General features: G+C 31.1%; 1 protein-coding gene and 1 long non-coding RNA gene across 3 annotated transcripts; one reads left to right on the plus strand and one right to left on the minus strand.

The window, feature by feature from the left end:
• Nucleotides 1-1,104: 1,104 nt before the first annotated feature.
• LOC140014028 (uncharacterized) lies at nt 1,105-23,457 on the minus strand. 2 transcript variants are annotated; one of them, XR_011820887.1, is made up of 4 exons: nt 23,203-23,457; nt 22,947-23,089; nt 22,763-22,843; nt 1,105-3,596 (listed from the first exon to the last, which is right to left on the minus strand). It is a non-coding gene; the product is annotated as an uncharacterized lncRNA (long non-coding RNA). The 2 variants fall into 2 exon arrangements; XR_011820888.1 differs by lacking the exon at nt 1,105-3,596 and adding an exon at nt 22,184-22,346.
• A 687-nt stretch (nt 23,458-24,144) lies between these two features.
• LOC113708465 (replication protein A 70 kDa DNA-binding subunit B-like) lies at nt 24,145-25,565 on the plus strand. The gene is made up of 5 exons (XM_027230920.2): nt 24,145-24,419; nt 24,497-24,773; nt 24,868-24,964; nt 25,032-25,156; nt 25,235-25,565. The coding sequence occupies exons 1-5, from the start codon at nt 24,273-24,275 to the stop codon at nt 25,345-25,347; spliced, it is 759 nt and encodes a 252-aa protein (XP_027086721.2). The 5' UTR covers nt 24,145-24,272; the 3' UTR covers nt 25,348-25,565.

Raw genomic sequence — 25,565 nt, forward strand, 5'->3', positions numbered from 1 at the left:
GAACTCCACTCCTCAATTTGAGTAAATGTTGTTTTTGATTCGTTAGAAAGGGATAAAATGCATGTTTTGATCATTTTACATATGCATTCATTGATATTTTTGACAAAATAATGATCTAGAATGCATTTTGAGTAATTAGGGTAAAAGCATAATTTTTGAAACTTTAAGAAATTTCTGTAGAAAAACTGCAGAATGAAGAAAATGCGAGCACAGAAATACGTGAGCTCAAGTTGCATTTTCATGAGTCGCGTATTCATTTCTGCAAAAATAAAGAAGAAAACACGATCTTCAAAATGCGACCTCAAGTCACGTTTTCAAGAGTCGCATATTTGATCCGGCAATTTTTCAACTGGAAATGCTAGGTCCAAAACTTGACATCAAGCTCGCTGATGTACGGTACACATATAACAATTAGTTTAATCCACAGTCAAGTTTTACATTTATAATATTCTAAATGCCCCACAAGCAATTTTCTGTAAGTGTACAGGTTGTGAGCAAGTATAGGGTATTAAGGGTCGAACCCATGGGAAAGATTTTCAATTACCAATGATTTTCAAACTCCTTTATTATTTAGACTATCACAAGTGTAAGAAATTAAATTTACACTATTAAAGTAACAAAAATACAATAGAATACTCCTAGAGGTATGAAATTCCTTACTACTTTTGCAAATGACATTACTGATTAAGTGAATACTATTATCTTGGCTAGTTATGACGTAATTTCCTAATGTATGTGAAACTTACTCTCGTAGTGAATCAACTATACTTGTAGCTAAGTCATACCTACTCTCGTGGTCATGAAATTAACTACAAGCTCATTTCTTTTATGAAATTACATGAAACAAGTCACTAAAGCTACATAGGTGCACATTTACTCTCGTGAGTATACTCCCTAAGTTTATCACTTCCTTGAACTAATGCTAAATCTCAATTTTCATTGCAAACTTAACACCTTCAGATTATCACAATTAATGGCCGGTTAATCTGATTAGATAAGTAAAAGTGATAAATAACTTGCTCAAAACAATATCATCAAATAACCAAGTAAACATCACTAACAAGATATAGAAAATTCATCCATACTCTAGGCATAAACTTTAACTAAACATAAGAACAAGATCCAAACTCGTATTATTGTTAAACATGAACTTAAATACAAAAGAGAAAGTGATAGGAGAGAAGTCACCCTTGTCACATGAGTTTCAAACTCTCCATCTTTGCTCCTCAATTTTCATCCAAATCTAACTACAAATATAAGAAGGAAAAACTACACTAACTATACTATACTACTCTAACTAATGAACTAAGGAAATTCTAGTGAAGACTACATTTTTAGTAGAGTTTCTTTGGCCTTCCAAAGTTGTTTAAAATGTTCTCCAAAGGCCTCTATTTATACAGGATTCAAGAACCAAATGAATTGTTTCTAGTTATCATTTTTGACTCTTGAAACTCCCATGAGTTGTCTTTCTAACTTTCCACACTTTTCTTGATCAGATACAACCGAAATTGATAGTTGAAATTGAGTTGGAAAAGTTGTGTGAAAGCAGGGCAAGTTGATGAGCAAGTTGCAGAAAACAGAAGAGAATACGCGACTTCAGCTCGCGTATTGACAGCTCGCGTTTTCACTTCTGGGCATTTTGGCACTAATGTAGCTGCTATTTTTTCAATGATGAAGGCCGAACTAACTCTTGTGTAAAGCATGAAAATTGTATCCCTTTGAGTTAGATTTCCAATACTTTAAGAATCATCCAATTTGGATCTCTGTGGACTGAGAAATGACCAAAATACCCTTGAATGGTCAGAACTCTGTCTCAACTTTCAACCATGCACACGCACTTCTGTATTTCGACTTTTTGACAAGTAAGACAACTGAACTGGATTTTGATGTCTCATACCAAATGTAGATCTATCTCTGAACTTCAAAATGGTATAATAATCACCTTAATCCGATGCTTGTAACTCAAGATATAGCCGAAATATCACAAGGTGTCAAAACTGTGCAACTTTTCTTCCTTTCCTTCTTGATTGCATTTCCTCTTTTGCACTTCATATTCTCTTTTTATCATTTCATACCATCATCAGTCATCCAATTATTTTCTTAAATCACTCCATTTGATGATTGAATCTTTAAACCTACAAAAACATGAAGTTTACACTATTAAAATCCATAGAAATGCAATTTTTACCACTTTAACCACAAAATGCATTTTTTTCACTAAAATCCTAGTTAATTAGTTATAAAAGTGACTAAAACATACCAAAACTAACTAATAAAATATACTAAAAACACGTAAAATATACACTTATCAAACTCCCCCATACTTAAATCATTGCTTGTCCTCGAGCAATAAGAAATACAAACTAACAATGATCCAAAATTTTGAAAATAAACATATATGCACCATTCAACTTCATTTCCTCAAAACAAGGTAAATAACCATTATGCAATCATTCAATTAAGTCCAAGTACTCATAATATCAAGTAAAGGAGAGCAAATTATACCACAATTATAACAAGTTCAAATCAATTTATCACCCTTACCCAATTTTTCAAGCAAGTAACTCATATGGTCAATGAAAATGTTAGCTAAGCCCATGATTATCTTCTTCTCAAATTCAACGAGGGATTTTATTCATATAACATAACTAAATATATACTTAAGTTGTGAAAGTGCCTCTTGATGTGAAGATGGACATTTTTAGATGAAAATCACCGGTTACTCAATACTTCACATACTCAAATTGCATTTCATACTTTTAATTCTAATATCATTTTACGTGAAAGTTGACATTTGTAGATAAAAACTCCCGATTACTAAGTACAAGAATCATTGGAGTAGAACCACTTTTATTCTTTTTTTTTCCATTTTTTTTATTTTTTTCTATTTTTGTAAAATAAGATAATAAACATTCCCTCAAAAGAATAATCATTAGAAAAGTATTGCAATTATTGACTATATTTATCACTTAACTATGTAAAATACAGTAAAGAGAAAAAACTTCATCAAATATGCAAAAATGCATGCATAGTTTTTTCCATTTTACACGATATACTTTCTTATAAATGCAATATTTATAATCACATAATAGTCATTTCCAAATTAAATGACAAAAGAAGTTTTCAAATCACATATATTTATCTCAAAAGTAGAAGAAATTTAAGTTACTAATGGTATGGAATTTGTTGTCCTTTGGATAAAACTTGAAAAAATTTGAAATATTTTGGGGCAATTTTATAATTTTGGACAAGATTTTGAAAAAATTTTGGCAGAATTTCCCCTTATAAATGGGCAAAACTCCCTACCAATAAACTCAATTTTTGAACAAATTAAAGCACAAGAAATATTTCCAAGACAAGTCCAAATCATTTCAATCACATGTCAATCACAACCAACATATATAATCTCAATTCTCCGTAGTTCCCCTACACTTAACATATACATTGTCCTCAACGTGTAAAAAGGGAAATCAAGATAAAAAAAGTAATACTCCCCTATGTTGCGATCGAAGTGTGTAACATTGAAACTTCACAATCCATTGTCCGTGTTTTTTCAAAACTTCACGAGTTCCATTTGAATCTATTAGCAATATAACCTAAAATGCAAAATAACAAATAAACTAGGTAAGGGTCAAGGATGCAAAAAGTGACAAAGGCATGAAGAATATTTTGCAAATAACTCTTTACCAAAATCTCTTACATCATCACACAACATTTCCCAAATTCTTTAAGCATTATCTCTCTTTTTATCTAGAATAAGAAGTATAAACATATTTCCTTCTCTAGGTAATCATAACATCACCATATAATAACGAAATTATGAGCAAAACTCAATCTAAGAACATACATTATGCACATATTCAATTTTACTCCTAAAATGTCACTAAAATTGCTAAATTCTTTATATATTCAAAATTAATCATCCAATCATGCTCTATATGAAGATTAAGCAACCAAATCATCTAAAATGTCATCGTATAATGAATGTGTACATGTAAACATCATAAACAAGTCACATTTTAGCAAATTAAACCATCCAATTATGCTTAATAACATTCCAAGAGCAATAACGACATTGATCATAAAATAGAAATACGCAAAATGTAAAACATTGCATAGATCATCATATTCCTATACTTGATCATCTGAACATGCTTAAAAATGTTAAATAAGCATAATAGAACTTCTATACATCAACAACTAACATCACAAATTCACCATTCAAAGTGTATCATTAACTTCAAAAGATTTGCAAATGGTGAATATTAAAATACCAAAATAAGTTCAAGAAATTTATCTCAATTTGGTAGAGTGGTGTTTGGTGATGCAAATGATGCAAAAAAATCCTATGAAAATCACCCCATTTGACCTCCAATTGATGGATTTAGAAATTAAGAACCCCGGCCTTAAGCCAATTTTTAAGATGTTTCTCTTGAATTCTAATCGGTTAAAATGGCTCTATGAAGGTCAAATGATATTTGTTGGATGATTTCATGCAAGAAAATGGTGTAAAAATAAGAATTTGTGAATTGTGTGTAAGAAAACTTGAGGTGAAGCAAGAAAAGAAGAAGTGAAGAAATGAACTCGCATTTCCATCTTTAAACCAGGAAGTAATATGCGACTTCAGGAAAACGTGACATGAAGTTGTATTTTGCTTATGGTCGCATTTTCTGTGTTATAGTTGCATAAGACAATGCGCGAGGTGATGGAATACGCGACTTCAAGTTGCGTATTTCTGTTACTTGCGTATTCTATGTTGTAGCTGCAGAATGGAATACGCGACTTCAGGTCGTGTATTCGATCCGCGTTTTCAATTTCTGAAGTTTTTCTACAGAAATTTTGCAACTTTCCAAAAATTTTGAAGGGTGAAATGCGATTATGAAGTAAAGAAGAAAAGGTTTGGTTGCCCGAACATATTTTGGTATTTGAGTTACAAATATTGGATTGAGGTGATTCTTGAAATATTTCAAAACCAAGACAAAGGGCTATATTTCTCAAGAGACATCAAAGTCCAATTCATAAATTTCAAGGGTCAAAAAGGTAAAACACAGTCATATATTTTTGCTACAAGATTTGAAAATGGCTGTTGACTAGTCAGGGTTGTTTCTGTCATTTCTTAGCCTAGATTGCACCAAATGGCTTGGTTCTTAATGCATTGGAAAGGTAATTTAAGCTACAACTTTATGCTTTGTACAAAAACTAGTTCAGCTCCCATCATTGAGAAATTTGTAGCTCAAGTTGAAACAAAAACAGGGTAATTTTCAAGATGAATAAAAAAAGTGCAAACCTGCAAAGAAGGACAAAACATGGACCAAAATGCGAACACCACCCATATTCTTCACCCTAGTTTTCATATTTCGACTGTGCAAGTTGTAGGGCAACTTAGAGCTTGTTCACATTCTGATCAAATTCCGATGGGAACTATCCAAGAAATCATAAAGGATTGTAGATCAACTTTTAGCAATTTCAAGAAACAAATTACCTCAACTTTAACAAGTTGCTTGGAGTTTGATTCTTTTGTAATTGGGAGCCTTCAAGACTCATTTTCACAATTTTGGAAGCTAGAGGAACTACCACAAAAATGTAATTTTTCACTAGATTTCCTTAGTTCATTAGTGTAGTGTAGATTAGTGCAGTTTATCCATCTTGCATTGTAACTAATTGTAGATGAAGAGGATGAACAAGAAGTGCTTAGAAACTTATGTGACAAGGGTGACTTCTCTCCTACCACTTTATTTTTTATATTTATTCTCGCGTTTAGTGAAAATACAAGTTTGGTAGTTGTTTGTGTTTCATTTATGCTTCGTTAGTTTGTATACCTAGGGATAGATGAACTATCTATTTATTGTTATGTGAGGTTTCCATAATTATTTGAGCTTGTTTCTTAAGCAAGTTATTTAACACTTTTACTATTACAAGCATGATTAATTGATCATTAATCGTGATTACCTAAAGGTATTATTTCACCAATGAAAATTATGATTTAACATTAGATCATGAAAGTGTTAAATTTAGGGAGTATTCTCATGAAAGAAGGGAAACACCTTTATGGTTTTAACTAAGTTATTTCATAGATTCTAATGAGGATAATCACGAAATGTAGGTTAGGATAGTTATAGATATGTTTTGTACACTGGTGAAGTGCATATCACGTACATTAGGAATTTCCATAACTAGTCAAGGCAAATAAACTCATTTAAAAGGTAATTTTTGCTTGTAAGAATAGTTAAGAATTCCATAACAATACGAAGGCCTTTATTGTTAGTTTAACTACTTTTATTGCATGATTGTAACATAGATTTAGCTGCTTTATTTATGATCGTCTAAATAATAGAGGAGTTCGAATCACACTAATAATTGACAATTGAATATTTCCTATACTCGTGTACAACCTGTGCACTTGAAGTAGTGGAAATTTGAGTTATATTTAAAACTTGGAAGCAATTAAAGATTATACTTCCTATGTGATTTCACAGATCAACCTAGGATAATGCCCTAACCCAATGAATTTGCGGGAGTGTCTAATACAGAACAGTCTAATGAGTTTGGTCGCACTTAGGCATGTCAATGGGTAGGGTCTGAGTTAGATCTCTTTGATCCAGATCCAGACCCATTTAATTTAGTTAGATCCAGACCCAAATGTAGACTCTTTTGGGTTTGAAAAAGTAAGTTCATATCTAGACCCTTATCAATGAATATCCATGGGTATTTTCTGAAAATATTAAAGTAAAAATGTATTAAAAATATATAGAGTTCATAAATAATACAAATACCATCCAATTTTTGTTTTCAAATAATAAAATTAACATTCAACAAATTGAATGCAATATTTTAAATTCAAAAAAAGAATTATTATTGACTACTTCTATATATTTTTAAAGATTTAACTGCATCCACATCAATATTTCATTTGTTTGCTTTTACCTTTTTTCCTTTTCTTGAAAAAGTTTGTACCAATTACAGTGACAATTAGGATTAGTTTTTAAAAAAGAAAACAACCATAACATATATAAATATTTAGTCTTATTAAAAAAATATAATTTTGTACCTCTTTTTCTTGTTTAAACCTCAATGTTGAGAGATGTTTCGCAATCCAGCACTAAAATAGTGAATGAGATCATTTGATTAAGGATCGATGACAAATAAATAATAGAATAAGAAGATTTATAAATACTTACTCATTTTTTCTTTGATTCAATCCAATCATCAGTAGTCACTAATGTTTCAATCGCATTTAAAAGCAATTTGGCACGAGTCTTATCAATCACCCAACCACCAATACTAAATGCAGATTCGGATGCCATAAAATCTTACTGTATTTAATCCAATAGCCATAAAATATTATATTATTTTATAAATTTTCTAATGTATATATTATTTAAATAAATATATATGGGTAGGAGTGTGCAAAATCAAAAAATTTTGTTTTATCGACCGAATTCGAATTGAATTCGAAATTTTCGAAATCAGCAATTTGGAATTCGGCACTGATGTCGGAATGAATTCGAAATCGGAAATCGAAATCGAAATTTTTGATTTCAATTTCGTTTTATAATATATATATTAATATACATTTATTTATATATAATAATATTTTTTATTTCAATTTCATTTTATAAATATATATAATAATTATAATAACATTTTTTATAATATGTGTAATATAAAATTTATGTTATATAACAATACATCTAATAAAAAAGAAAAAAGGGAAAAAAGGTTTTTGATTCGGTGAATTTGGAATTGAAATCGAAATCGGTCTATAATTCCTATTCCAAAATTTCAAAAAATTTCGAATTCAAACTTCCGAATTATCGAATTCGAATTCGTTGCACACTCCTATATATGGGTTTGCATAAGGTCTGACATGGGTTTGGATTTAGATCTGAATTCTAAAAAATCAGACCCTACCCAGACCCACGATTCTTTCTAAGGTTTGGGTCTGGGTAGGGTTTGGATTTGAGAAATTAAATCCAAACTCTAACCAAATATATTGAGTCTGGATTAGATTTGGATAAGGCCCGACCCAGTGACACGCCTAGTCACATCAAAAGAATATTTTTGTTTGACTTAGTGACTTTGACTAGATGGATAAGATTGGCCTTTAACTTTACAATTGCTCCGGCACCTAATATTAACTCTGAAAATATGGCAAGTTTTCATTGTGTCTAATGCATAGTGAATGAATGTGTAAATATATACTTCTCTAAAGAAATCTTTTCAAACTGGATACAAATTCTCAAAACAAGGAAACTTCAATTGTTAACAGAAAAAAAGTGGTAACTCCCGGAATTTTACGCTGACAAATTAATTAAAGTTCAGTCTGTTTAACAGGTGCTCTATGGTTACTCGCTATCAAGTGTTAAATTTTTAGAAATATAAGATTAATTAGAAAAAGTTTATAAATATAAGAGAAAGTAGTAATTATTAATATGTGTATATACTTAAGTTGTAAAAGTGCCTCTTGATGGGACGATCGACATTTTTAGATGAAAATTACCGATTACTCAACACTTCACATACTCAAAATTTCATACTTTTAATTCTAGTATCGTTTTAAGCGAAAGTTGATATTTATAGATGAAGACTCCCAGGTATTAAATACAAGAACCATTGGAGTAGAACCACTTTTATTCTCTTTTTTTTTCTTTTTTTTGAAATTTTTATTTTTTCTTCTATTTTTTTCATAGTAATATAATAAACATTCCCTCAAAAGAATAATTATTAGAAGAGTATTGCAATTATTGACTCTATTTATCAGTTAACTATGTAAAATAAAGTAAAGAGAAGAAACTTCATCAATTATGCAAAAATGTAGACATAATTTTTTTTCATTTTACATGATATACTTTCCTATAAATGCAACATTTATAATCACATAATAGTCATTTCCAAATTAAAGTAGAAAAAAAGTTTTCAAACCACATATATTTATCTCAAAAGTAGAAGAAATTTGAGTCACTAATGGTATAGAATTTGTTGTCCTTTGGATAAAATTTGAAAAAATTTGAAACATTTTGAGGTAATTTTGTAATTTTGGACAAAATTTTAAAAAAAATTTTGACAGAGTTTCCCTTATAAATGGGCAAAACTCCTTACCTACATTTTTCAAGGAGAAAATTATGCCTATATCATGTAATTTTAGTGAGAAAGCACTCTCCAAAGAAGATTTGTAGTTTTAGTAGTGTGAAGTTCATTATAAACTTTTTATTTGTGAGTGAATACTTTAATAGTGTAGCTATGTGAGGGTTGTCCTAAGAGATAGTAAAACTTCCTAACTTGACGTAGTGGAGTTTGGGACAAGGAGGAAGTGAGTTTTTCTTTGTATATAAGATTGATTGTATTTCATCAACTTGAAGAAGTTTGTTTGAATTGATCTTCAAACTCAAGTGGAACTTGGTAGTCAATTGGTTTGCAATTCATTTCTTCTTATTTACTTATTGTTATCTTGTGATCTTTAAATTGCTTATATCTTCTACTTCTCTCAAGTGATTTTGTTCATTCATTGATTGATTTATTGTGTGATCACTTAGAAAAGAGGGTAAATTTCATATTGAACAAAAAAATGCCCTTAACTTGATTAGCTTTATAATCAATCTAATTCATCCCCCTCTTAAGTTATTTTCGGGGCTAACAATTGGTATTAGAGTTTGGTTTCCTAGAGATTAAGTTCAAGCAGTTTAAGAGTAAAGATGACAACCAACAATGCCATATTTTTTTAAGGACAATCTGTCACTAGACCTCCAGTATTTAATGGGTCAAACTATGTAAATTGGAAGGAAATGATGATTATCTTCTTGTAATTGATTGATATTAAATTGTGATTTATTGTCAATAAAGGTTCATATGATACTTCTACAATAAATGAAAATACTCATAGACTAATACCAAAAATAAGAAATGAATTGACTGCAGATGATAGAGCTCATCTCACCTTAAATGCAATAGCTATGAATGTGTTATATAGTGTGCTCTAGATTCAAATGAATCTATTAGGGTCAAAGGCTGTAAGTCAGCTAAAGATATTGGGGACAAACTGAAAGAAATTCATGAAGGTAATGAAAATGTTAGAGAACAAAAGAAATCTATCTTAGTTACTAAATATGGGTCATTTAAGATGGAACTTCATGAAGATATTGATAAAATATATTTATAGATTCAATGATCTTATTAAGAATTTAGAGGTTCTAGAGAAGGAATACACTTTAAGAGAGAAAAACAGAAAAATCTTGAATGCTTTGACTAAAGATTGGGAGAGTAAGGTGACTGCTATTGAAGAAGCAAAAGATTTGAATTCAATGCCTATTGAATCTCTTACAAATTCTCTAACATCTTATGAGTTGAAACTTAAGACCAAGGTACAGGAAGAAAAAGATGCAAAAATAAAAAGGAATATTGCTCTAAAAGCATCTCAATATGAAGATGACTCAGTTTCATTGGATGATGAAGATGTGGATGACAACGATCTAGCTCTCATCACAAAAAATTTCAAGATAATTCTCAACGAAAGGAGATTCAGAAAAGGAGAACCTAGCAATCCGAATTCTAATCAATTCAACAATGGAAAGGTAGAGGCCAACAAAAAGTAAGATAACAAATACTATGAATGCGGTTAACTTGGATACTACATGAGTGAGTGTCCAATGAAAAAGAAGAAAGAAGGAAGAAAACCAAGATTCAACAACTTTCAATTCATATGGAATGAGTGCAACTCCGATGGTGAAATTGAAGTGGAAAAAAAATCTGTTCAATTGACTTTTATGACTATTGGAGATAATAAGTAACAACTTGTAACCCTCAATTTGAAAGTGATAATAAAACTGATGATGATCTTGAATCTTTCATTGAAAAATTGCATGATAGTTTGAAAGAATCTTATGCTAGAAATAAGGGATTAAAACACAAAATTAATTTTCTTCTTCAGGATAATACACGTCTTTTTCAAGAAAATAAGAAGTTGAAAATTGAAAATGATTTCTTGAAAAGAATGAGATTGATTTACAAAATAAGCTTGACAGAAAAACAAGACTTTGTGAAATGTTCAAAGAGGAACAAGGTGATCTGAAAAGAAAAATGGATAATCTAAATAAGTTTCTCCAATATAAGAAATAAAACTGCTTTCAAGAAAATGGAAGAAATCTTCATCTTGGCACTTATGAGAAGATGATAAATTCTGGTGCAAATGATTTTACTGTTTGTAAGAAAAGACAAGTAAGATTTATTAAACCTATTTATCAAATAACTCATTGGTTATGTGTAATTTTTGTTTTAAAAAAGGTCACATAAAAAGCAATTGCTATGTGAGGAAGAACATGAGAAGAGGCATGAAATGCATGTGGATAGTTAGACATGATGTTAGCTCTCAAATACCCAAAAATGAAAAAGTATCGAATATTAGTTTTTGAACTCTTGAATAGGTGAATCTGGTGAACATCATTAAGAAATCAAAATGATTCATAGACAATGAATATTCAAAACACATGACCGGTTATCCATCACAATTCATCAAATTTAAGCTAAAATCTAGTAGCACAATGACATTTGGAGATGACATGAAAACTAAAATAATTAGAGTAGGAGATGTTGGTGAGATTGGTGAGATTATTGTTTATAATGTTCTTTTGATTGACAATTTGAATTATAACTTGCTAAATATTAGTCAATTATGTGATAGAAATTTGTTTGTTTTATTCAAGAAGTATGAGTGCTTAGTTATTGATTCAAAATTTAACATCATTTTCAAAGAAAAAAGATTCAATGACATTTATGTCGTGATTCTTGAAAATATTATTTCCTCTAACTTTTAATGTCTTAAAGTTTCAAATGAATATCCTTGGTTGTGGCATAGAAGATTTTGTCATTTCAATATGTATTTGTTAAAAGAAATTTTCAAAAAAGATTTTGTTAGAGATTTGTCAAAAATTAAGTTTGAAAAAAACAAAATCTGTAATACTTGTCAATTTGAAAAACAAATCAAAATCTCTTTTAACCCCAAAAAATGTGTTTCTACCTTAAGACCATTGGAGTTTTTACATCTTAATTTGTTTGGTCCTACACAAATTGCTAGTTTGGGTGGTAAGAGATATTATTTAGTCATTATTGATGATTATTCTAGATACACTTGGGTGATTTTTCTTGGTCACAAAGATGATACTTTCAAAAAATTTCGTTTCCCTATTTGCAAAAGTTCAAAATCTGCTTGGTTTGAATATTGTTAAAATTAGAAGTGACAATGATTCGAAATTTAAATATTTTGAAATTTTGTGATTACACTTTAGACACTCTAGGGTCATTTGCACTTCATATTAGGATGCATTTTCAATGTTCTTTTGTAATTTTCTTTTGATGTTTATGATACTCCGAACTGAGTTTTCTTTGATATTTTTTGAATGATTAGTGGATTTTAGTTGATATTACTAGACTTTCTGCTGTTTCTATTGTTGACTATTTCTGGATTTTTATGATGACAAAAAGGAGGAGAAAATAATAATGCTGATCTAATGATGATTTGTTTTGATAATTATTTTGGTGTTTTAGATTTTTTTGAGGGATGCAATATGTAAGAGGGAGTTTTCGATGATATTATATGCTGGTACCTAATGGTTTTGGATGCTATGAGTAAGGGGGAGCTTTTGTTCATTTTTCTTTATCATCCATTGTTTTGTCATCATCAAAAAAGGAAAGAATGATGATCTTGATCCTTGTCTTTTGATGTTTACAAAATAATTGGATAATACTAATATCTTTTCAATAAGAGAGTTTTTCAACTCTGAAGCAATTTGATTCAAAGAATAATTGAAAGAAGATAAAGAAATATGAAATCTGTCGAAGGCTCACAAAGACAATATCGGACGTTTGATAGACAGTGCAGATCATATCGGACGTAGAACATCTTCACCGGACGTCCGATAGAATTGAGATGATCTTTCAAACTCTCTGTCTGCTATCAAATGCAAGCATCGGAAGTACCGGACGTCCAATAGAATTGAGATGATTTTTCAAACTCTCTTTCTACTATCGGACGCAAGCAACGGTAGTACCGGACATCCGATACTCCCAACTGCTAGTTGACTCTTCAGCTACCTTCTATCCGTTGAAGCACTTTTTTGGTCTCATATAAATAGAACATGGTCAGAAACTTCAAATAACTTTTGCACACTGAAAATACAAAAGATAAACAGTAGTTTTAATGAGAAAGCACTCTCCAAGGAAGATTTGTAGTTTTAGTGGTATGAAGTTCATTGTATGTTTTTCATTTGTGAGTGAATATTTCAATAGTATAGCTCTGTGAGGGTTGTCATGAGGGATAGTAAAATTTCCTAACTTGACCGAGTGGAGTTTGGGGTAAGGAGGAAATGAACCTTCCTTTGTACACAAGATTGGTTGTATTTCATTAATTTGAAAACTTATTTGAATTGATCTTCAAGCTCAAGAGGAACTTGATAGTCAATTGGTTTGCAATTCCTTTTTTCTTATTTACTTATTGTTATCTTGTGATCATTAAATTACTTATATCTTCTACTTCTCTCAAGTGATTTTGTTCATTCATTAATTGATTCATTGTGTGATCATTTAAAAAAGAGGGTAAATTTCATATTGAGCAAAAAAGTACCCATAACTTGATTAGCTTTATAATCAACCTAATTCATCCCTCCTCTTAGGTTGTTTTCGGGCCTAACAAAATTTTGCTAAAATTTTTTTAAAATCTTGTTCAAATTTGCAAAATTGCCGAAGAAATATTTCAAATTTTCGATTTTATTCAAAGGGCAACAAGTTCTATACCATTAGTAACTCAAATTCCTTATACTTTTGAGATAAATATATATGATTTAAAAACTTTTTTTTCTTATTTGACTTGAAAATGACTATTATATGATTATAATTTGTGCATTTATAGGAAAGTATATCATGTAAAGTGGAGAAAATTATGCCTACATTTTTCAAGTTTAATGAAATTTCTTCTCTTTACTTAATTTTATAAGTTAAGTGATACATATGATCAATAATTGAAATACTCTTCTCATGATTATTCTTTTGACGGAATATTATTATCTTTATTTAAAATAAAGGAATACAAGAAAAAAAAGAATAAAAACTGTTCTACTCCAATGATTCTTGTACTTAGTAACTGGGAGTTTTCATCTATAAATGTTTACTTTCACGTAAAACGGTACTTGAATTAAGAGTATGCAAGGCAACAGGAGAATGTGAAGTGTTGAATAACCGACAATCTTTATCTAAAATTATCGATTTTCACGTCAAAAGGCACTTTTACAACTTGAGTAATATTTAGCAATATTATATAAATAAATGTCTTTTTGAGTTTGAATAAAAAGATGATCATGGGTTTAGGAAGCATTTTATTGACTATACGACTTACTTGCTTGTGAAATTAGGTAAGGATGAGAAATTGACTTGAACTTGTTATAATGACGGTATAATTGGCTCTTGTTTATTTGATATTATGAGTACTTGAACTTAATTGAGTGATTGTGTAACACCCAAAAGAAGAAGAAAAGGACAAACTTTCTGGTGAATAGTGAACGGTAAGAATCCGGCCGAAAATTCGGCCAGTTCTTGGCCGGATTGGTTGGGAGTTTTGAAAAAAAAATTTAATTCGCCATTGCCTTGAATCCGACCGGATTGTGACATAGCAGCTTCGCCAGCCAACTTTGACTGGCTGTTTTCCTTCATTCTTATCTTGTTTCTTGGCTGAAATATCTTCCATTCTTGCTCCTTCTTGGCTGAGCTTCATAGAGAGAAAAAGAAGAGAAAAAGTCTTCAATTTCTTGCTCAATATTGAGATTTTACCGTTAATTTTGCAATCCATTCCATACAAGTGCTCATTAAGGAGGTTTAAAGCTATTGATGGAGTGATTTTGAAGGGAAAGATCTAAGTTGCTAGCTTTCTTGAGTTTTGAGATGAGTTGGATAAGAAAGTTCTCTCTTTGCTTTAATAATGGTTAATTCGTGGTTTGTAGAGATTAGATATGCTATTTTGTGAATGATTTCATGATTTTAAGTAGAGTTTGACAAATTTCTGATTTATTAGTGAATTTTCTAATTTTAAATGATAATTGTTGGTTAGCCATGGAATGATATCTTGATATGGGGTCAAATGGAGCTTTTGTGTGTTAATTATGATTGTTTACGAAAAATTTCAAATTTGTGCGGAAATTTCAATTTTAGGGTTTAAATTTGTGGCTTTCTTATGGTTGGTTATTGAGCACTTAATTGGTTAAGATTTAAGGGGTATTGTGACCTAATTCGATGTGTTGTATGGCCTATGATGTGTACGTGTAATTATGATTGAATGGAGATGCTATTGGTGATGTATTGTAGGATGGGAAAATAAGGAAATTAAGGGCAAATATTGTCCAATGTTTGAGGTCATTTGATTGCTCTGTGTTTGGGTTAATTCTTCGTAGAATGAAGAGCTTGGACTTGATCAAGGAAACTGTATATGATGGATGAGATTCATGAGCCGTGGTTGGTAAGTGATCCCACAACTATGCAAATTTACTTTTGAACTATTTCTTGCATTGCTTACTCGATTGCATATCATTTGTGTTTGTGTGTGTATCATGACATGATTTGGCTCCAATGAGTTTTTGGAAAATCTTGTGCTTGGAACTAACGTCTCCACCACTGGTTATTTGGAGCAAATGGCTCCCTTGTACTGTTTGACTGTTACTGGATCCGTTTGAGAGTTGGGGTCTAAGTATGGTGATTTTACTAACTCACAAGAGCAATAAACATACATTTAATCACTGATTCATGACATCATGTAAATGCACTATTGTGAAGCTTATTTGATTTCAGATTTTATTGGACACTCGCTGAGCTTCTAGCTCACCCCAAAATATATTTTTCCCCTCCACAGGGCTCGAGGTAAAGGAAGTGCGTGTAATGAGTTATTAGTATGATTGGATGAAATATCTCCCATATAATTTGAATTTGTATTCGATTCACTTGTGTTATGGGAAGTCGTGGAACCTTGGAAGATGTAATATTTGAGACTGATATTGTAATTGTAATTATTTGAGAACTAAGAACTTTTGTTTTATTCGGGGAATTGTACCACTACTTGGGATTTGTAATATATGTTATCTCGGTTATTATTGAGGTTGTACCCTATGTTCTTGGATGTGAGTGATGTAATTTAATTGAGAACTGTAATGAGTGAGTGAGTTCCGGCGAGAGTTGGGCAGGCGGTCCGCCGAACCCTTTGGTTCGCCTTAGGGGGAGGTGAGGCTGTCACAGATTGCATAATGGTTATTTACATTGTTTGGAGAAAATGAAGTTGCATATATGTTTGGAGAAACAACTGACCTTGAGTTTGAAATCTTTATAAATAGAGGCTTGGGAGAATATTTTCACAACTTTGGAAGGCTAGAAAAACTCCACAAAAATGTAGGTTTCACTAGAGTTTCCTTAGTTCATTAGTTAGGGTAGCATAGTATAGTTAAAGTAGTTTATCCTTCTTGTATTTGTAGTTAGATTTGGATGAAAATTTGAAGAGCAAAGATGGAGACTTAGAGCTCAGGTGACAAGGGTGACTTCTCTCCTATCACTTTATCTTTTGTATTTGATTTCATGTTTAGTTATAATACAAGTTTAGATCTTGTTCTTCATGTTTAGTTAAAATTTATGTCTAGAGTTATGGATGAACTTTCTATATCTTGTTAGTGATGTTTATTTGGTTATTTGATGATATTATTTTGAACAAGTTATTTATCACTTTTGTTTTTTTAATCATGATTAACCGACCATTAATTATGATAATCTTAAGGTGTTAAGTTTGCAATGAAAATTGAAATTCAACACTAGTTCAAAGAAGTGATAAACTTAGGGAGTATACTCACGAAAGTAGAGGGGCACATTTGTGGCTTTAGTGACTTGTTTCATGTAATTTTATAGAAGGAATGAACTTGTAGTTAAATACATAACCACGAGAGCAGGTATGACTTAGCTACAAGTATAGTTGATTCACTATGAGAGTAGGTTTCACATACATTAGAAAATTATGTCATAATTAGTCAAGATAATAGTATTCACTTAACCGATAATGTTATTTGTAAGAGCAGTAAGGAATTCTATATATCTAGGAGATTTCTATTGTATTTTTTTAACTTTTCTAGTGTAGACTTAATTTCTTGTACTTGTGATAGTCTAAATAATAAAGAAGTTTTAAAACTAATGGTAATTGACAATCTTCCTCGTAGGATCGACACTTAATACCCCTATGCTCAATAAAAGACTCGTATACTTGCAAAAAATCACGTGTGGGATATTTAAAATTTATAAATATCAAATTTGATTTTTGAATAGGTTTATTGTTATATGTATACCCCGCGCTCGTCATGGAGTAAAATGAAAAGATATTTGGATGGTTCTTAATGATTTGAAATAATTTCAAGTGACATAAAGTGCATAATATTCAAAGGGTGAAATGCAATTATGAAGTAAAGAAGAAAAGGTTTGGTTGCCCGAACATATTTTGGTACTTGAGCTATAATTTGAGTTACAAATATTGGATTGAGGTGATTCTTGAAATATTTCAAAACCAAGACAAAGGGCTATATTTCTTAAGAGACATCAAAGTCCAGTTCATAAATTTCAAGGGTCAAAAAGCTAAAACACAGTCATATATATTTGCTACAAGATTTGAAAATGGCTGTTGACTAGTCAGGGTTGTTTCTATCATTCCTTAGCCTAGACTGCCCCAAATGGCTTGGTTCTTAATGCATTGGAAAGGTAATTTAAGCTACAACTTTATGCTTTGTACAAAAACTAGTTCAGCTCCCATCATTGAGAAATTTGTAGCTCAAGTTGAAACAAAAACAGGGCAATTTTCAAGATGAATCAAAAAAGTGCAAACCTGCAGAGAAGGACAAAACATGGACCAAAATGCGAACACCACCCATATTCTTCACCCTTGTTTTCATATTTAGATTGTACAAGTTATAGGGCAACTTAGGGCTTATTCACATTCTGATCAAATTCCGATGGGAACTATCCAAGAAATCATAAAGGATTGTAGAATCAACTTTTAGCAATTTCAAGAAACAAATTACCTCAACTTTAACAAGTTGCTTGGAGTTTGATTCTTTTGTAATTGGGAGCCTTCAAGACTCATTTTCACAATTTTGGAAGCTAGAGGAACTACCACAAAAATGTAATTTTTCACTAGATTTCCTTAGTTCATTAGTGTAGTGTAGATTAGTGCAGTTTATCTATCTTGCATTGTAACTAAATGTAGATGAAGAGGATGAAGAAGGAGAGCTTAGAAACTTATGTGACAAGGGTGACTTCTCTCCTACCACTTTATTTTTTATATTTATTCTCACGTTTAGTGAAAATACAAGTTTGGTAGTTGTTTGTATTTCATTTATGCTTCGTTAGTTTGTATACCTAGGGATGGATGAACTATCTATTTATTGTTATGTGAGGTTTCCATGATTATTTGAGCTTGTTTCTTAAGCAAGTTATTTAACACTTTTACTATTACAAGCATGATTAATTGATCATTAATCGTGATTACCTAAAGGTATTATTTCACCAATGAAAATTATGATTTAACATTAGATCATGAAAGTATTAAATTTAGAGAGTATTCTCATGAAAGAAGGGAAACACCTTTATGGTTTTAACTAAGTTATTTCATAGATTCTAATGAAGATAATCACGAAATGTAGGTTAGGATAGTTATAGATATGTTTTGTACACTGGTGAAGTGCATATCACGTACATTAGGAATTTCCATAACTAGTCAAGGCAAATAAACTCATTTAAAAGGTAATTTTTGCTTGTAAGAATAGTTAAGAATTCCATAACAATACGAAGGCCTTTATTGTTAGTTTAACTACTTTTATTGCATGATTGTAACATAGATTTAGCTGCTTTATTTATGATCGTCTAAATAATAGAGGAGTTCGAATCACACTAATAATTGACAATTGAATATTTCCTATACTCGTGTACAACCTGTGCACTTGAAGTAGTGGAAATTTGAGTTATATTTAAAACTTGGAAGCAATTAAAGATTATACTTCCTATGTGATTTCACAGATCAACCTAGGATAATGCCCTAACCCAATGAATTTGAGGGAGTGTCTAATACAGAACAGTCTAATGAGTTTGGTCGCACCTAGGCATGTCAATGGGTAGGGTCTGGGTTGGATTCCTTTGATCCAGATCCAGACCCATTTAATTTAGTTAGATTCAGACCCAAATCCAGACCCTTTTGAATTTGAAAAAGTAAGTCCATATCGAGACCCTTATGGATTTGGTATCCAATGAATATCCATGGGTATTTTTTGAAAATACTAAAGTAAAAATGTATTAAAAATATATAGAGTTTATAAATAATTCAAATACCATCCAATTTTTGTTTTCAAATAATAAAATTACCATTCAACAAATTGAAACAATATTTTGAATTTAAAGAAAGAATTATTATTGACTACTTCTATATATTTTTAAAGATTTAACTGCATCCACATCAATATTTCATTTGTTTGCTTTTACCTTTTTTTCCTTACAATGACAACTAGGATTAGTTTTTAAAAAAGAAATCAACCATAACATATATAAATATTTAGTCTTATTAAAAAAATGTAAATTTGTACCTCTTTTTCTTATTCAAACCTCAATGTTGACAGATGTCTCGCAATCCAGTACTAAAATAGTGAATGAGATCATTTGATTAAGGACCGATGACAAATAAATAATAGAATAAGAAGATTTATAAACACTTACTCATTTTTTCTTTGATTTAATCCAATCATCAGTAGTCACTAATGTTTCAACCATATTTAAAAGCAATTTTGCACGTGTCTTATCAATCACCCAACCACCAATACTTAATGCAGATTCTGATGCCATAAAATCTTACTGTATTCGACCCAATAGCCATAAAATATTATATTATTTTATAAATTTTCTAATATATATTATTTAATTAAATATATATGGGTAGGAGTGTGCAAAATCGAAAAATTTCGATTTATTGACGAATTCAAAATTTTCGAAATCAGTAATTTGGAATTTGGCACTGATGTCGGAATTTCTGATTTCGAATTCATAATTCGAAATCGGAAATCGAAATCAAAATTTTCAATTTCAATTTTGTTTTATAATATATATATTAATATACATTTATTTATATATAATAATATTTTTTATTTCAATTTCATTTTATAAAAATATATAATAATTATTATAATAATATTTTTTATTTTAATTTCATTTTATAATATATATTTATATATATAATAACATTTTTTATAATATGTGTAATATAAAATTTATATTATATAACAATACATCTAACCAAAAAAAAAAGGGAAAAAAGGTTTCCGAATTCGATGAATTCGGAATTTACCGAATTTCGAACTGAATTTGGAATTGAAATCGAAATCGGTCTATAATTCCTATTCCAAAATTTCCAAAAATTTGGAATTCAAACTTCTGAATTACCGAATTCAAATTCGTTGCACACTCCTATATATGGGTTTGGATAAGCTTTGATATGGGTTTGGATTTAGATCTGAATTCTAAAAAACCAGACCCTACCCATACCCACGACTTTTTCTAAGGTCTGGGTCTGGGTAGGGTCTAGATTTGATAAATTAAATCCACACCCTATCCAAATATATTGGGTTTGGATTGGATTTAGATAAGACCCGACCCAGTTATACACCTAATCACACCAAAAGAATATTTTTAATTGACTTAGTGACTTTGACTAGATGGATAAGATTGGCCTTTAGCTTTACAATTGCTCTGGCACATAATATTAACTCTGAAAATATGGCAAGTTTTCATTGTGTCTAATGCATAGTGAATGGATGTGTAAATAGATACTTCTCTAAAGAAATCTTCTCAAACTGGATAAAAATTCTCAACACATGGAAACTTCAATTGTTAACTGAAAAAAAGGTGGTAACTCCTGCAATTTTACACTGCCAAATTAATTAAAGTTCAATCTGTTTAATGGGTGCTCTATGGTTACTCGCTAAGATGTATTTCAAGTGTTAAATTTTTAGAAATATAAGATTAATTAGAAAAAATGTATAAATGTAAGAGAAAGTAATAATTATTAGTATGTGTATATACATGGTAGGTTGGGTGGAATATAGATGTATTAACAAGATCAGGGTTTATGTTGACAAGTTGATCAGTTTATAAACTAGTAATTAGTGATAATTACATGTATAAGATGATTTTCAAGCCACACAAGAAAAGACTAATAGTATAGAAATAAGCAGGTTATTGTTGTGTCCACTTGAAATTATATTAGAGGTCCATAATCATTCTAACTAGTTTCAGCACAACTTAGCTTTAGCTATAGATCAATTTAAACACAATAGGATAGTTATCATAGATAGTAAGTAAACAGTGACTAACAATAAGATTCATGTTATAGACTTATTGACTGATCATCATCAATTTCTAGTTTATAATATTACTCACTTGTAGTGTACTTAATAAAGTTAGTGGTGCACCTACAATTAAGACATATTGTGTCAAAATATATGTGTTAGGTGATATTTATCATAAGGGCTCTTTTCTTAATATAATAACTATGTTGTGGCATCAAAAAACTAAAACCAGAGGTCACTAATTGAATTAGTAATGCACTAACATGTGATTAAATCACTTATGGCTCAAAGATTAAAATCTTTCTTTTTTGTTAAAAGAAAATTAAAGCATGTAATTGTTGATCCCTGCTTGAAAAACTACATTAAGAGCAGATAAACTGGTTCGACTAACGGCCAAGCTTTTGGAGGCTATTCTTAAACAAAACATGTTAGTCCTACAATCACGGTAGAAAGTGCTAAGGTGCTTTAAGTTGACCAGATTCAATTTGCTGAAGTTGTAGATCTCACAGCTAGGATACATAGAACAGAGTTAATTCTTTGCTTAGTTGAGTCAACGATCAACTTGAGTCAAAGATATTTTAGCCCATCTATATTGTTAAACCTTTCTGTTTACCACATAAAATTACTTAGAAATGAGGATTTAGATTTAGCCATACTAGATATGTGTGAACAAGAATAAAAATCTGAAACTTTTAAGCAATTGACTGTGGCCATCATATTAAACCACCATATTGTTAACATAAGTTAGAGAGTAATGATTTTAAACTTTATCATAGAAAAGGAAAATGTGTCAGCAATCAACTTAATTCCATAATCAATTGACTAATTCCCTTTTATATGTTAGTTGATTGTTGTTAAAAGTTATGCCCAAAAGTAATCATGTGCATGTGGTGAGTATGCAAAGAAGAAATTGTGGTCTTGTTGAGAACAATCACACCACAGCTTATTTGAATCCATCAACTGTGACAAATACAAGTTCATTAACTTGACTAAAATTGCATCCACTACTAAAGACTTCAGCAGAAGTAGTAATTAAATCACCGGAATGCAGCTTTAGGATGAAATAAGTTCCCTTGTTGAATGTCAATAACCTCAATTTTCTTTACTCCATTTTCTTTCTGTCGGTAGATTCTTTCTTTCTCCATTTTCCCCCTCCTTTTGTGCATTTTAGATTCTTTATTTCTTCCTCCTTTTGTACTTTTAGAATCCATTAAATTTAAGCGCTAATTGAGTACTAAACTTTATATTGAATTTTGGGAAAATGTATATATCACGTTTCAAACCTTGTCTAAAGTCTGAACTTATTTTATCAAGGGATACAGAGTATTTATCTTTGAGTTGCATATGCAAAAAGCTGGAGTTGAATGACCACAAACCTCCAGGATGTGATGCAACTTGCCGTCTATCCTTGTTTTGCTCATCATCCTCAAGAATAACAGCTTTATTATCTCCTAGAGCTGACATTAAGTTGACACCACAAAATTAAGACATGGACTTCTTTACTATATAGTATATTAGGAACAAAAATTGCATGATAACAAGGTTGTACGTAGGGCTTACGCTTTAAAAATGTCAATATTTCAATAAAAAGAAGATTGAACATGCTGCTCATACACCAATCCAGTACCAAGTTTCTATAAAAAAAATAGACCTCCGTCCTTAACAAGGGTCTTTCCAACTGTAGGTTCTGAGCCATTGCTGGGCTGTAAAACCAAAGTGAAGAACCATTACTAGAATTAATATCTGGCACTCAAGGGTTAGGCAGTGTTTTGTAAGAAAATGTCAAATTTCAGTGCAAATTCTTAGGAGATATTACCTTCAAGACTGAAGAACCCAATTCGAGAAAATTAGGTGGGGGTAAGGAGAGAGCACTCAGATTAGTCTTGTGATTGGCAAGGTGACGGGTGGATGCGTGGCAGGAGAGGCGAAGGGAAGAGGGATGGCAGAAACGAAGAGCGATGGGGGAAACGATGGTGGAAGCGGCAAAATGTTAGGGCGGAGGTAGAAGCGATGGTGGAGAGCAGGAGCACTTGCGGGTGAGAAAAAATGGTGAATTAGAATAGGAGAGAGGGATGCTTGTATATTTGACCCACTTTTAATTTTTTACCCATGTTAGATCCGCGTGTATATCCATTTCTTAGAGTTTAGTTGTGGAATTGGAATTAGAATTCTTTTGGTCCAGTAAAGAATTCAATTCATGGAATTGGACCCCCATAGAATTTAAATTGAATTCTAATTCTTCAAGTGAAGCAGAATCCAAACAACAGAATTGGAATTGGAGCCCCAATTCCAATTCTAAACCCCAATTCTATGGGGAACCAAACATACCCTAAAGTTATTTCAAGTTGACGTTGCATGCGTATAAATATGACTAGTTTTGGTGTGCCACGCAATGGCGTGGCACTGCCCAGACTTGTGTTTGGTATGTATGATTTTGGTGTTATTTACAAGGAGAGTAATATGTGGTGATATTGATGGAATGGTATGGCGGGGCTTAGGTGTTATAGGAAAAATGTTATTCAGTAATAGTTATTGTAACGTTTATTGGGGAGATTGAATTAAATGCCAGCTATTTTTGTAGATATCCAGTGATTTGGAATGTATGATGTGTCAACTGACGGTGGCTGTGATATTTGCATGGTTGCCAAGTGTTTTTAGTTTACGACACTTGTATGTTTATAGGTGTCAGTTGTAGCATGTTTGCATGGGGATAGCATGTGAGCATTTGTGTTTTGTAGTAATATTTTGAGTGTTATAAGTATGTGCGTTTGATTTGGAGCTTTTGGGAGTGTAAAGGGAAAGTAGTTTGTTTGTAGAGGTGTACTTTTTGATTTTGAAGTCAATTTTTGTTTTGGTTTTTTTGGTTTTGTTTTGTGGTTCATTGTTATGGAGGAAAATATAATCTCTGTTAGTCAGTTGAATGTTGGCGTTCAGAGCTGGGTTGTTCGGGTTGTTCTTATTGAGAAAAGTTTTGTTCGTGGTAGTGTTAATATGGGTCGGCATTATCAACGATATGTTTTTGCTGATCAATTGGTAACGATTAAATTTTTTATTTTTTGTTATTCTTTTCATGTGTTGTAATTTTGTTTATGAGTTAATTTTTTTGGTAGGGTGATCGAGTTCAAGCTATTGCATATTTTGCTGATCTGAATGTCCTGGATGAGATTTTGCAACTGTTTTCAACGTATTATATTGGAAATGGGATTGTTCGTCGGTTAATGGATGATTCAATAATGCTTGGTTCCGTTTCGTTTGAAGTAACACTGACACAACATACTTTAATCGAGCGGGTTCATGGTTTAGTTCAATTGCCAACTGATAATCTTTATAATTTTACTCGGTTCGGACATCTGCAGTCACTGAGGCATTCTCGTGATGCTATAATTAGTATGATCTATAATTTTCCTTTTTGTTGATTTATATGTAATCATTTGCGAGCTAAATTTATATTTATTTATTAAAGGTTATTGTTTTTTTGTAGCCATTCTTGGTGTCGTGATCAAGGTGTTTCCATTGCATGTTTTTCTTTTCGGAAGCAGATATATGCGAGTTCAGGAGTTTTTGTTGATGAATGAAGAGTATGAATTTTTTTTTAATAATATTTGAATATGTTATGTGTTGGTTTTTGATAATATTTTTTAATAGAATGATGCCAGTGGTATTTGCGATTTGGGAAGAATTTGTTGATACGGATGGAGCACATCTTGCGCAGATCGCACATGAGCATCCTATTGTACTGATTTGCAGGCCTAAAATTAGCCATTTTCATGGTAATAGATTTTTCAAATTGTTTGCTCAATAATAGAATTATTGTTCTTATCTTGTGTTTGATAGAATTTTTTTTTTAGGTCTTTCTTTGGCTACAGAAAGGAGAACTATTATTATGTATGATGTTGCCATTCGTGAGGCTGATGAGTTGAGAAGCTGGTATGAGGGACTCGCAGGGGATGGACCAAATTGATGGATTGTGATGATTCTAGTGTTTATGTTTATTTTTTGTAGGTTAAAATGTTGTTGGTGAAGAGTGTATATAAAGTGGTTTTTGTTTGTTTATGGTTTTAGTTATGTATTGATTTGTATTTGGTGGGAAGAAAGTTTAGGTGTGATGATGAAGAAGAGTTGTACTATTTTGTTTTGTATTAATGGTGTAATTCGTTGGGATGTATGTTTTTTGGTCAA

The sequence above is a fragment of the Coffea arabica genome, chromosome 9c (assembly GCF_036785885.1).
Source record: "Coffea arabica cultivar ET-39 chromosome 9c, Coffea Arabica ET-39 HiFi, whole genome shotgun sequence".
In the NCBI taxonomy this organism is placed as follows: Eukaryota; Viridiplantae; Streptophyta; class Magnoliopsida; order Gentianales; family Rubiaceae; genus Coffea; species Coffea arabica.